This window comes from Xiphophorus hellerii, chromosome 7 (assembly GCF_003331165.1).
Source record: "Xiphophorus hellerii strain 12219 chromosome 7, Xiphophorus_hellerii-4.1, whole genome shotgun sequence".
NCBI classification, from domain to species: Eukaryota; Metazoa; Chordata; class Actinopteri; order Cyprinodontiformes; family Poeciliidae; genus Xiphophorus; species Xiphophorus hellerii.
Genome location: NC_045678.1, coordinates 10,191,544 through 10,204,672, shown reverse-complemented (window position 1 = coordinate 10,204,672; position 13,129 = coordinate 10,191,544). Strand labels below are relative to the sequence as shown.

General features: G+C 39.2%; 2 protein-coding genes across 6 annotated transcripts in view; one reads left to right on the top strand and one right to left on the bottom strand.

The window, feature by feature from the left end:
• The window catches only part of itgbl1 (integrin, beta-like 1), a 44,545-nt gene extending 43,613 nt beyond the window's left edge, over positions 1 to 932 (top strand). For all 3 annotated transcript variants that reach the window (XM_032567833.1, XM_032567832.1, XM_032567834.1), the window contains one exon: positions 360 to 932. In XM_032567833.1, the coding sequence (XP_032423724.1) occupies positions 360 to 448 (89 nt within the window). In that variant the 3' untranslated portion in view covers positions 449 to 932. The remainder of the gene's footprint in view (positions 1 to 359) is intronic.
• Positions 933 to 1,998: 1,066 nt separating this feature from the next.
• fgf14 (fibroblast growth factor 14) overlaps positions 1,999 to 13,129 on the bottom strand; it is a 110,149-nt gene continuing 99,018 nt past the window's right edge. For all 3 annotated transcript variants that reach the window (XM_032567835.1, XM_032567836.1, XM_032567837.1), the window contains 2 exons: positions 8,095 to 8,293; positions 1,999 to 6,618 (listed from right to left, as the gene is read on the bottom strand). In XM_032567835.1, the coding sequence (XP_032423726.1) occupies positions 6,476 to 6,618; positions 8,095 to 8,293 (342 nt within the window). In that variant the 3' untranslated portion in view covers positions 1,999 to 6,475. The remainder of the gene's footprint in view (positions 6,619 to 8,094; positions 8,294 to 13,129) is intronic.

Below are 13,129 nucleotides of genomic sequence, written 5' to 3'. Positions count from 1 at the left end.
GTCATTGTAATTATTAAGAGATTTCCTTGGCATGTTTAATCAGAAATTACACAGCATCCAGAAATGTCATGGATTCTCTAAAGCTGCGGATTCTCATTACACATGTAACCGGTGAGTGATGTGGAAAATTCAACATATTATGAATGCTCACGTGTTAATTTTATGCACTGAAGATGGTAATTCAGAAAGGAAAAAAGTTTTATTAATCTTTGGTTTTTGCAATTAAAAGTCATGTTGGTTACCTGCAACATATTTGCCTGATATGTTGCAGGTTCATCAATTTACAGTACTGCAAGGATGTCGGGCATTGTGGCTTGTCTCTTTTAATTCGTAGCTTTTTCCCTTATATCTTCTCACAGGCAACGGTGTTTGCAGTTGCGGCAACTGTGATTGCTGGGAAGGGTGGACAGGAAATGCCTGCGAAATTTGGGTAGGAGCCGAGTACTGAGGAGAACATTAAGCTGGGGTCAAAAATTCGAGCTTCCAAATGTCCCGATACACCAGGAGGACCGTCAGCATTCAGGACCAGACAGCACATCGAGAGAAGACTCAACATTGATGTAAATCTGCATAACACTAATATAATGTACTAATATTGCTCTGTCTTCAATTGTACTGGTTACAAAGTATGCTTATTAAAACTGTCTATTGTTTTAAAAGAAACAGCCAACATATTCTAATGTAAACATTTATGTTTTCAGAACTGCTTTTCATGTCTTATACTTTGAGAGAGGTTCCTTATTTGAGATGGCAGCACTCAGCTGCCACCCATTGAACTTTTTCACAGTTTGTCACATGACATTTCAATGCATTTCAGTTGGAATATAATGCGACTGGCCAACGCAATGTAGTGAATATTTGTATGGTGGAAGGAAAATGACACATGGTGCTGAATTTTTTTTTTCCCAAATAAAAGTCTGCGAGCAAGCCGAGCCTGCATTTGTAGACCTTTATTTTGCTACAGTTACAGTTTAGGGTATTCTGTATAACGCTCTAGAGCTCCGTTTTCCACTTGTGGTGAACTGTAACCAGGGTTTCTTATGACCTTCTCTTAACATTAGCGTTCTTCTTGCTACTCTGACAGTTACAGTCAAATTTGATTGCATGTGTAATAGTTATGCTGTCGACAGAATCCCACAGCTAAACTATGGATCTCTAGCTTCTCCAGAGTTTCCATGAGCCTTTTACCTGCTTCTTATTGATGCTCCTCTTGCCCGACCTGTCGGTTTGAGCAGATGGCCACGTCTTGGTAGGTTTCAAGTTGTGCCATACCATTTCCATTTTTGGATCCTGGATTGAAAATTTGCCCTGTCAGATGTTCAAACTCCAGAAACTGTTTAGGAAAATTTGTGATTTTAACTTATTTATTTATTTTATCTCTAACCTGTGTTCCCTGGTTTTTCAGGATGCCGCTTAACCTCTAATGTTCTCTATCAAACATCTAAGACCTTGAATGATCAGCTGAATTTATATTGAGATCAAAACACATAGATGGTCTATTAGTATTGCATTTGGTGTGACTTGATTTTATTTTAGAATAAAATGGGGTTAATGCAAGCAACACTTCTTTTAAAGACTTTTGGGGGCTCAAGTGGCTTTTATTTAAATGTACTTAGAGAGAAGGGGAAGACATGCAGCAAATGACCCAAGGCCAGGTATGAAACCTCGGAAAACTGCTTTGAAGGCTGTACCCTCTGTATATAACACACCCAACATTTTAAAAATGTTGATTGTAAAATATTTCTGAAACTATTTATCCTTTCTTTCCACATGTCTGTGTGGAAAAAAAACCCTCACACATACTTTGTGTTTGTATATCCCACAAAACCCTGATGAAATGCATTCAGGTTTGTTGTTGTGAAAAAATATATACCAAATTAACTTTTGCTCTTTACATTAGTATGCAAGTACATTAAAAGTACAGCTACTGGTGAGACATGTAATGTAGGTAATTGCAATTTCTAAATTCAACCGAAAGATTTCTTGAAAGCTCGTTGATTACTCTTTGAAGTTTTTTATTTCTTTTTCATAATAAAACATTAAATGTGCCGCATGACACATTTTGCATGGAAAACAATGCGAAGACCTTAATCATACATGGTTACAAATTTTGATATAACATGACATAACTCCAATGAGCATACTTGCAATGGTATAGTATATATATGTATATATCGAAAACAAATCATTTTAATAGTGTACGTTCCTCTCCATCCCAGGTAATCAATCCAAAACAAGCTGCCCATCATGTGAATCTACACTATCCTCGCAGTGAGAAGGTTAAGGTGGAGGAAACAAAGTGGAGGGCATAAATATTTCAGTCATGGCATGCTTGATGGCTCATGTCACTTCAAAACATGGTGGAAGGGGATGGGAGCTGCATCGACAAAAAAGAGCTCAGTCAGCACTTGAAAAGACGACCAATAAGAGGTCACGAAGAAAAGATTTGATTTCTACTTTGGCCTTTGTTTTTCATGCTTAAACTAGCCAACCCTTTCCGTTTTCTTTGTACTCTCAAAAATGGCAAGTGCAATAATATACTGCACACTATATTGCATTAAGTATTAAGTTACTGACATTACAGTAGGCATTTATATAAATATTTTATTCAGCATGTTGTATATGTGTATACAACAAACACAAACTGTATAGTGTAGACAAACTCATTGCATATATTATGTAAAATCTGCGGCACATACCAACAGTTCTGGATAGACATAGCCTACTACATGCAGTTCATCAATGCCGTCCTCTCCCCATGCAACAGATGGAACGTTATACAAAACCAAAGGTTACAAAATCAAGCAAAAGTTACAGTTGCAGTGAGATTTAGTCAACCCCATGAAGATTTTAGAAATTTGAATTGAGTTTTGTCAGAGAGGAGAATTAAACTTTTTTTTTTTGATGCTCTGGAGGTAACTCTCACAATTGTGCAACTCCTGCAGAAGTGCTGTTTGGATCGTAGAAGCTCAGACTGCTTAATAAAGTGGAAACATCATCAAGCCTGTTTACCATAATTAAGAGCTTTATTGTGATTCCCCATTAGCTTTGGCAACAATGCATACGTTCACACCGCCCATAAAGGTATGCAAGGTAAGTTGCAATCCTGGGATGTGATTGCAAAGGAGACGAAGAAGCTTTCATAAAAACAGAGAAGGGGGATTGTTTCACCATACCTGAGGGGTCTTGGGTACAAAACTTCTTTTTTTTTTTTTAAAGAAACATTTTGTGAGACACCATTGGGAGCACTATAAAGAGGTTTAAAACATATGGAACAGCTGCAGACCTGCCTTTCTGTGGTAGGAAGCCCAACATTCCTTCAGGGATCCTAAAAGCAACTGTGTGACTTTAAGACACCCGCAGGTTGACGCGTTAAAGGCGCAAAGGCTATAAGACATGAACTGCTTAGACAAAGGACTTCATGATTTTCTCCAGTCTTAACAGGGAAAGTTAAAAGTTTAGAATATGCTGGTTGGAATTTAGATAAAATCTTGGGAAAGTTTTATGGACTAATGAAACCAAAATGAAGCTGTTTGGACAAATGGGCCAGTACTGTGCTATGTGCCTGATTTGAAAACGGGTCAGCTAATGACTTCTACTGTCAACACAACTCAAAAATGTTCCAATAAATATTTATTCATTATTATATTATCTTTCAACCACACATCAGTGCAGTTTCTTTTAGGGGTTGAATATTTCTGATTGCAAATGTAAATTGACTTTACAAGAATATTCCTAAAAACAAATAAATAACTTGATTACAAGGAAAACGAAGCAAAACCAGTTGGGATCTGGAAGTAGCAGCACACACGATCCGTACACAAGAGAGATGAGAAACAAACAACAACAAAAAAAACAATACCGGAGATTTTAACAGATGTACATTTACACACCAGTCCTTTACAAAAATAATTTCAGCCTTGAAAGAACCAGTTATCTGGTCTGCGTGGCCAGAGCAAGTAACCAGCCCAGCATGTAGAGTTTGTAGAAGTAGAGGATGACGAGCTGTAATAAGGGCAAAAACATCCGCCCTGCATACAACTTCAGCGATTCGCAGCCTCTGGGTGTGGAGGTGTGTGTCAGCACACCGATTTCGTCGTCGCATGAACTGCTTTTTTTGTCGTTTGTTTCTTTTTTTTTACAAATACATAAGTATGTCTCAATGACATTTGATGAACTATAGTAATAATAACCACAAACTGAACATGTATAACTAAAACAAAAACGGAAAAATATGTTTACCATGACAGCTTTTGTAATATGGTTGCACTTTTAGCAGCATACAGCAGCAACGACAATCTACTTCCTATTACAAATCGTATCTAACAAAATAAAAATGATTAACGCAAGACTTAAGAAATCTGTCGAACAAACCCACTAACAGTCGTGACAAAAATGCAAAACAAAGTGCAGCGGATCACCTTCACATGAGTCATGAGCGTGCCGATGCCTGCAACATGCCCGTCCAAGCCCCTCTCGGCGCGCCCCCCTGCTCATACGGAGTGAAGAGCAATGCCCCCATACCTTGCTTCCGGTAGAAAACACATGCACATGAGTAGTTTAGGTTATACGTACTTCCCTCGCAAAAAAGTGACATCAGCCAAGACCGCTGCGGGTCAAGAGGAGTTGGTTCTTTCAAACGAATAAATGCTGTCACAGTGAGAGCTTTGATGGATTAAATCTGAGAGCGAGTCAGATTAGAATTTTTTTTTTTCCTCTTTTTTTTGTATTTAAGATTAAGTTCTTCTTGGGATTAAAAAAAAGGACTTTGGTTGTTTCAGAACGAACACATCTGAGTGTCGGTTTTTCAATGGATAATGCTACGCGCCCTACACATGGATCTATCGGGTGAGTGAGGCACCTTTGGCCCAGTGGGGACTGGGACCTTGTTTTTGCATGCCGGGAATCAAGGTCCAAACAGGCACGTGATAGGCCAAGATGATCAGTACTGGACTTTGCATGCTGAGCTAGGAGACGAATCCTTTTTATAATAATCTTAATAATAATAATAATAATAATAATAATAATAATAATAATAATAATAATAACAATAAATCATCTAGTCATTTAAAAAGTTATGATTTTTAAAAGTCATTTTTCCCTAAGTTTTTATACAGACACACAGATGCACTAAAAGCCATCTGTAGTATAACTGCTGCAAAGTGGGAACAATAGTGACCTTGTCCATGCTTTAGATTGCTGAACCAAATAGGGATGCAGCACGTATAAATAAGACCTATTGGTTTTCAGCCATGTTGTTTGCTTTAAGTAGATGCCGCCATAACACGGCTGCCATTTGCTGCAGTTATAGACCATCTGGGTCGAAGCCACAAAGCCTTGCTTCAATGTCCAAAGACGTCGGTGAGTGAGGAACTGAGGCCTACAAGGCCTAGAGATATTTCCTAGAGCCCACGCTCTGAAATAAGATTAAAGAAAAATAGACTTCAGGTTCTTTTTTTTCTTTCCCTTTTTCTTCGTTCACCAGAGGAGGCGGACTGAACCGCTGGTGGGACACAGATAGTGATATGTATACACCATTCCTTACAGCGCTCTCCTACCCACCCACACGCACATCTGTTTAGAAATATTTGTGTTTTTGTGTGAGGGGGTTTGTTTGTGCGTGTACAGGGAGCTCCTCGCATTGATTGCAGTGGCGGTAATTAGCACTTCATCAACTATGATTGCGGGAGCCGTCTGCCAGCCTCCAATGTGTTTTTATGAGCCGAGGAGAAGCTGCACAAACTTTCTTCGACTGCTTTTCTAGGTGTACACATGTTGTAGACAAAACAAACAAAAAAAAGGTTCATTTGGGCTCTTTCAGGTGTGTACTGGTATGCTTTAAAGTTCGTTGTGTTTCTTAGAAAAAAAATCATACAACTCCTCTTGCAAAAGATTTCCTAGTTTCCCTTTGACAAAAACTAACTGTATGTTGACCAGCATTAGAAAGAGAAGGAAAGGGGAACATACTTGTAAAAAATATAGGACAACAGTCCAAATATTTACTCTGTCTATACAGTCTCTATCCCAGAACATAGCTGGTGAACTGTGATATAGAAAATAGATCTGAAGGTACACAGCCGCTGCTGTGACAGGGCATTATAGAGAAGGAGGTTCTTCCGACAAAGCCAGCATCAAGCGTCAGTGTGAACCGCGTGTCATTCAGTTCAATTCTCGCAATTTCAAAGGGATCTAAAGGCATTACAGGATCAGAGGTCTTCTACCCTCCTGTGCTGGATAGACCGAGCCATCGCAGAATCAGTCTGTGCTGACATAGGCAGAGAAAGGAAGTAGGAGGAGGAGCAAGAGAATAAGAGAAGGGAGTCTCGGCTGGATGTTATCCGCAGGAAAAAAAGAGAGCAAGAAAAAAAAAAAAAGAGGGTTTGGAGACTAGCTTGAGAAAAACAAAAAGACCTTGCCTCCGTTACATTCCTCCCCTCCCGCACATGCACTCCCACTAGGCACTGGTCAGGTGTGGCTATGTGGCTGGTTTGTCGGGCTTGCTGACAGGTTTGCCTCCGTTCATCACCACTGGCTCGCTTGTGCTTTTACTGGGAGGCACGGCCGCCTTGGGCACCGTCTCTCCGACGTCGTGCAGCGATGGCTCTCTGTACATGGCGACTGGAGGGAGACAAACGGAGAGATAAGATGAAAGCTGTTAGCAATAATCTGTCCTCTTTCTCTTATTGAGTTGAGATCTGTTCCTGAATATTATTTGGTATGTTACGTACAACTTAAATACTCTTTAAAAAAAAAAAGAAAGAAACTACACTTAAAAGTGCAATTTCCTGATATAAGAAATGATACATGCAATAAAGATTACTATTTTATACTTGCATTCCGATTCACTTATTCCTTGATCATGGCTGACTTTAAATCTAAGTACCAGCTTTTGACAAAAAAAAAAAAAAAAGAAAAAGAAGGTCTCCTCTCCCATTTTGCAGCTTGCACACCCCAGCTGTATTACCGCATTGACAAGACACTTCACTTTGATTCCGTGTTTCGAATGATGGGTGGCAATCAGGGCCGGTGGCTGATGAGAGTGATGGTGGCATATGCAGGACTATCAACATTTCATGCTGCACTTACAGAGCTGTCTCTGCCTCCTATAGTGCATCCCTCCAGCAGTGGTGCAGTGAATCAGCATACAAATACTAATATATGTCAAATGCAGTCGTTTCGTTTATAGCGGACAGACCATCGGTAAGTCTTGTATCAAGTCTTATTGTGTGAGACAGCTGTCTTGGTATATCACAAGGATCATGAATGTTGTCGTGCTCAGCATTTTCAGTTTTCTATGTTTAGCAGCCAACATATTTGAAATGTGCTCTGCTGCAGTCAATTGGATAGCTAGCAAAGCTTGCTGCAATAGTGACCTCTAAAAAAATCCATTTACCAGAAGGTTGTACAGCGAAAAAAAGGCGTGTCGTGATAAATATATTCAAGGGTCGCATTTGAGTTATATTTTAATGGAAAATTTGAAAACCAAGTAAAACGTCATGGATACAGGGCCTTGTAAATGCAGTCACACTGCAAACTTTTCACACTGGTCACATTATAGATACAAACATCAGTGGATTTTATAGTAATTTTATGTACTAGACCAAAACAAAGTTGTGCATTATTGTGAAAAAAAAAAAAAAATGATTCACTGCATTTTTACACATAGAAATCTAAAATGTGCATTGTGCATTTGTATTAAGTCCTTTGAGTCAATACTTTGAGGAACTACTTTTTACTACAAATACAGCTGCATGTCTTTATTTGGATATATCTCTCCTAGCAATGAACACCTAAAGGCCGTCACTTCACCCCACTCTCCTTTGCAGATAGCTAAAGCTCAGCTAGGCTGAGCAGAGAGATATTTTTGGACATCAATTTTAAAACTTGGTCACAAAGGAACAACACATTTTTCAGATTTTTAATTGTAAACAGTCCTGAAACCGTGTATCATTTTCCTTTCCATCTCGGTTTCCTCTACTTTGTGTTGGTCTATCACGTAAAACCCTAAAGGAATATATTAAAATTTGCATTTGAGGATGCTACAATGTGAACTAAAACGTCCAGGTCGTGAAGATATTTGCTGAGCTCACGTACCTTCTAATGGCTTGGGCAGGAAGTGAGCAGCTGGTTTTGTTTTTTTCACTCGGTTTCCCTTCATGGCTTGGCCCTCCTTGTTGAGCCCCAGGAACCATGCTCTCCCTGACTCCTGCTGTCTGTACAGCATGGACGAGTAGATCACATAGTAGTTCTCGAACACTGACTCTTTGAACTTGCATTCCGCTGTAAATAGTTCCTGCAGAGACGGGCGAAAGAAGCACATTGCAGGTAAACGGATTTTAAGATCAAAGCTAATCCGAATCTTACGATTTTTAAACAAGCAGCAGAATTATAATTTACACAGTGGGAGGTCACCTGGGCAGCCTTTCACTTGTGTATCGTGCTCACGTTGAACAGAAATGGCCTTGGCATGTGGAATGAAGTTCATATTCACTGCCTGACTTGAAAAGGATGAGCACTGCACAGTGTCCCTTGTTAAAATCAACTTCAATGAAATGCTCCTCTCATGTTCTCCTTGGCCTTAACCTTGACATCACATGTAAGAGCAATCGTCTCGCCAATTAGTGCGTGCTCCAGGCAGAATGTGTGTATTGTTCGGCACCGACATCGATGAAGCAAGTACTGAGAAATCCAGTCCACCTAGATGTCAAGCTGATCCTGCTTTGCCGTTTCATCTTCCTCATCTCTCTATTTAAAGTAAAAAAAATACCCAGAAACGTCTAAAGCTGATCATTCCTATCAAATGTATTTCAACTGACAGCAACTTAATTATGAATACTAAACTTTCTTCGAATCATGACAGAAATAACCTAGTGATTACTCCATCCTTCACACCTCGGAAACGCAGTGACAAATGGTCACCGAGGCACCAAATTTCTCTCTGCTGTTACCAATCCATCTTCGACAGAATGGCAAAAAGAAAAAAAAAAAAAAAAAGGCATTTCTACGCTGTCCACACTGCCAGGCTAAAAATAAAGCCTTTCATTTGGGGTAAATTAATCAAAGAGCACTCATCACAATGGAGAGGTCCAGCACATCTGTGGGGAGTATTTCATACTGAGCTGAACCACAGAACCACTGGCATACATCATAAAACTCTTATTCGCTGTGCGCTTCTGTAGTTCTAATAGTCAAAGTTAAACGGTTTTTTTTTTTGCTTTTTAGTCAATAGGTTTTCTAAAGTAACAGGCAAATAGCAAACTGGGGAATATTTACGAGCACTGTCAGGTAGTTTCTGTGGAGTTGATGCATAGATGGTAATCAGTGAATATTTGCACAGATTTGTTTTTAATCTGTTTTGATTCAAAACAAATAACAGGAGGTATCCCCAACGTATTGGAGGTGTCTCAATACAATCCCAACTATTGGCTGAGGGCTCTAAAAAGTTCATTTTGAAATTGTTGTTATCAAGAGTCCTCGAGTCCCAAATTCAACAATCACCAATACAAGTTGTTGGTGGCGTCTTTGTGATCTTATGTCAGCAAAAAGCCCAGCAAACCATTTGATTTACTATTTTCAAAACAATCCCAACTTTTTGTTTTCATGTGCTCTGCTTTGAAAATGCTATTGTAGGTTTGTTTAAATTAAATACACCACTTTAAATGGTATTTTATTGAGCTAACGCACTTAAATTGCACCAAACAAACAGACAAAAAATTGATCCTTTACACTAATGTTTCTGTTATAGAAAAACTGTAAGATTGCAACAATTTCCTGTCTGTCTGTGACAGCTGACCAGCTTGCTTTAATAAGACAGCTGTCAGTGTGGGGAAATGCGGCCGAAATTCTAGTGATTGCATTTCATGATATTCAAAGCAAAGTTCTTTGGGTCTGGATGTGCTTCTGTTGTGAAAACCTAGTTGAAAACGAGGTCATTGAGATGAAATTCACAGAGTCCTGCTCCACTGCGACCAGGTTCCTTAGTTTTCGATAACTGTGAAGTAACAAAAAAGTAACATACCTCATCTTGGAAAGGTATTGTATGTAGAGCATAACCAGGCATATTACTTTTACGATTCCATTATGTCCCCATCTCATTTAAGTCTTTTCATTTTCATCTGGGACCATCTATGAATTAAATTTCAATTCTCCATGAGTAAACCCAACTGATAACATGCATACAAAACGATGGCTTCAATTTCACTTCAGAGTGTGAGACAGTCATGCTATTACTGGGTCGCTGCTGTAAAATGCGAGTCGTTTTTCAGTCTGGTTTTCATGACCAGTTACTCTTGTGCAGTAGGTGCAAGTCCATTACACTAACTTTAATGAAATGTTAGTGTAATGGAACATTATTTGACATGCCTAAATGTCAAATCAGTATTCAAGGCAAATATACAGTATATTTAATTGGAACATCCCTATTAAATTAAAAATTAAAAAGACAGTTTCAAATAAAAATCTAAGATTAATGGCTATTAGATTGTCTTGTCTATGTTTGCTCTTCTGGGCTGTCTAAGCTGTTCTGATTGGTTAGCTGCACTGATAGTAAGCACTGACACAAGTCACCTGTCAACTTTGTTGTTGGCATTTTCAGTGAGTTCAGCAATACTTTTAGCCAAATCCTTAGGATGTTTAACACAATTTTATTTATAACTTCAAATTTTTAGTCCACTGAACGGCAAAATTGAGACAATTGTCTTAACTATCGATAGAGAAGGCACTGACAATGAAAGAAGGGTCATAGTGAGTATCTATGCAAAGTGCAATAGCAGTATTGAGGACAAATAATTTCAGTCAGTTTCTCCAAAACTGAATGTACACTCAACTTAACTTGTAACCAGGAAACGATAGGTTTTGCAGCAAGACCACAGAAACAAACGTACACGATACAAAACTGTATCTATAGAAGACATTGCCCTTGTACTGGTATGGTAGAAAAAAAAAAAAAACATACACTTTGTCTTTAAAAATGTCAAACAGCGTAAACATTTTGCTGTTTACGAGCAGTTTTGAACTCAGGACACACACACTCATGATCATCGTCTAATTACTCCTGTCAGAGCTACTTCTCCAGACAGTATTTGGCTGACAGAGGAGCTGAGCAAGAAGAAGCAAAGAGACATCTCGGGTGACGTTAATGAACCCAGGGAGCACCCAGCTGTATTTTGAGTGTCCTCTGTATCCTTGGCTGAGGACTTGTGGGCATCTCTGAGTGGAGGGCTCAAATGCATAATGCGCAGCGACAGTAACAGCTGACATGTCTGAAAGCTCTAGAGGAGGAGCGTGTTCAGTTCCAGCTGAAAACAGTCAAAGCAGTTACAGCAGGGACTGAAGGGTCAGAGTGGTGATTTGTTGCATGTGGGGTGAAAAAAACTTCCAGACTTTGTTCTGTCTGCTGAGAGATTCTATAGCACAAGAGATATATGATCCCACTATTCTAGTTGTAAATATTGGGATTAGAAACAGGACTACTGACGTGGTTCTTAGAGCATAGAGCCGTCGACAAAACAATGCATTTATGGTCACTTTGATGGCTGAAGTATTAAAAGCTGAGCCTTATATGCCTTCAAGAGGAGGGTGTTTCAGCTACAAATATTAAATAATAGCTTAAAATAGTTTTTCTTCTGTGCATGCTTTGAAAATATGTGAGAAGTGTTCTCTCCAAGTGTTACAGAATTCACCTTGACCTAAAACCAAAGGAGAACCCTGTCTCAGTGTGCATAATCTATTTCACAAACAAGAATGGGCCAAAATTTGCGTCTCTAGACTAACAAACCCGGTAGAGACATATCCCCAAAAGACTTGCAGATAAATGTGGTTCTACAAAAATTTGGAGTCAGGGGGGCTGAAAGCAAAACGTGCAACACGCCTTCTAGCTTTCAATTGTTCAACAAAACGACAACCACATAACCTTTCTCACTCCACAATTACACATTTCTTGGTGCAGGTCCATCACGTAAATCCCCAAAGATGTTTCAGGTGAAAAAATGTGAACTGTATGTGGTATGGATTACTCCGCAAGACATTATAAACCATTTAATATGGAGAATGTGTTTATTTTTAAAACAATGCGCTGCTTGAGCTTTAGCCAGCTGTCATAAGCAAAGGTACATTTCCTGAACCAAATAAAATCTGTAAAATCTGGAAGAACAGGGCATGGTCTAAAATGATCTCTATCATTTTAGACCATGCCCTGTTCTTCCATTAACAAACCGCAAAACAAAGCAAATAAAACAACTTTCCCCCTTCTGGTTTCGGGAGTTACTTTAAATTGTTAATCACTGACATTTTTCCTGATAAGGTGAGCCGAAACCCCATCTAGGTCTCTGTAATAGGCCACATCACTCAGACGGCCGCCAGGTTTAGCACGGCGGTGATTGCTTATGTAACACATACAAAACAGCCCTGAGTAGAAGTAATCATACAAGCTGGTGCCAAGGCCATAATTGTTGCTAATCAAATGCCTTCACATGAGCACAAGTTGCTTTTTTTTTCTTCTTTGTTTATGGAGGCTGAACATGCGGAGGTGGTTTGTTTGTGGAACGAGAAGGCCACTGTAATCAGCTTCATTTGTAGCTCAGAGCAGCGAAGGCAGCCGATGTCAGAAGCATTGTTTACTGGTGATGTTTTAAGTGTGTCAGTGGTGTGTTGAAGGCTTTTATCGCGCTCATTGTGTTGCTGCAAAACACATTTCCTTTTCCTTCCTACAATTTTCCCCTCATTTTATCACATTAGCACCAAGAACTCAAGGATACCTAGGCATTGCAGCCAAGAGACTTGACTTTTTTTTTAGCAAATTATGAAAAACGTGTTTAAGCTGTTGCCACATAGGTGGAAAACCCATCTGTAGAAGCTGCTTGGCATGAAGACCAGGTAAACATATTTGTTACATTTTGCTGCTGTTCTTCAAAACAGTAGAAGAGGTTTTGTCAACAACAGTGACGTGGAAAAGTGAGCCCAAATATACCTCTTTAACCCCTACAGTTTACTGTATACCCCTGGGACACGGTGATACATAAAAACATGCATTTCCATACAATATCTTTCAGTTTTTTGTGCAAAACTAGAAAAGGGGCATGTTTGATGCAAAACAAGAGCTCATAATGTTGTATTTAATTATGTTGGACTC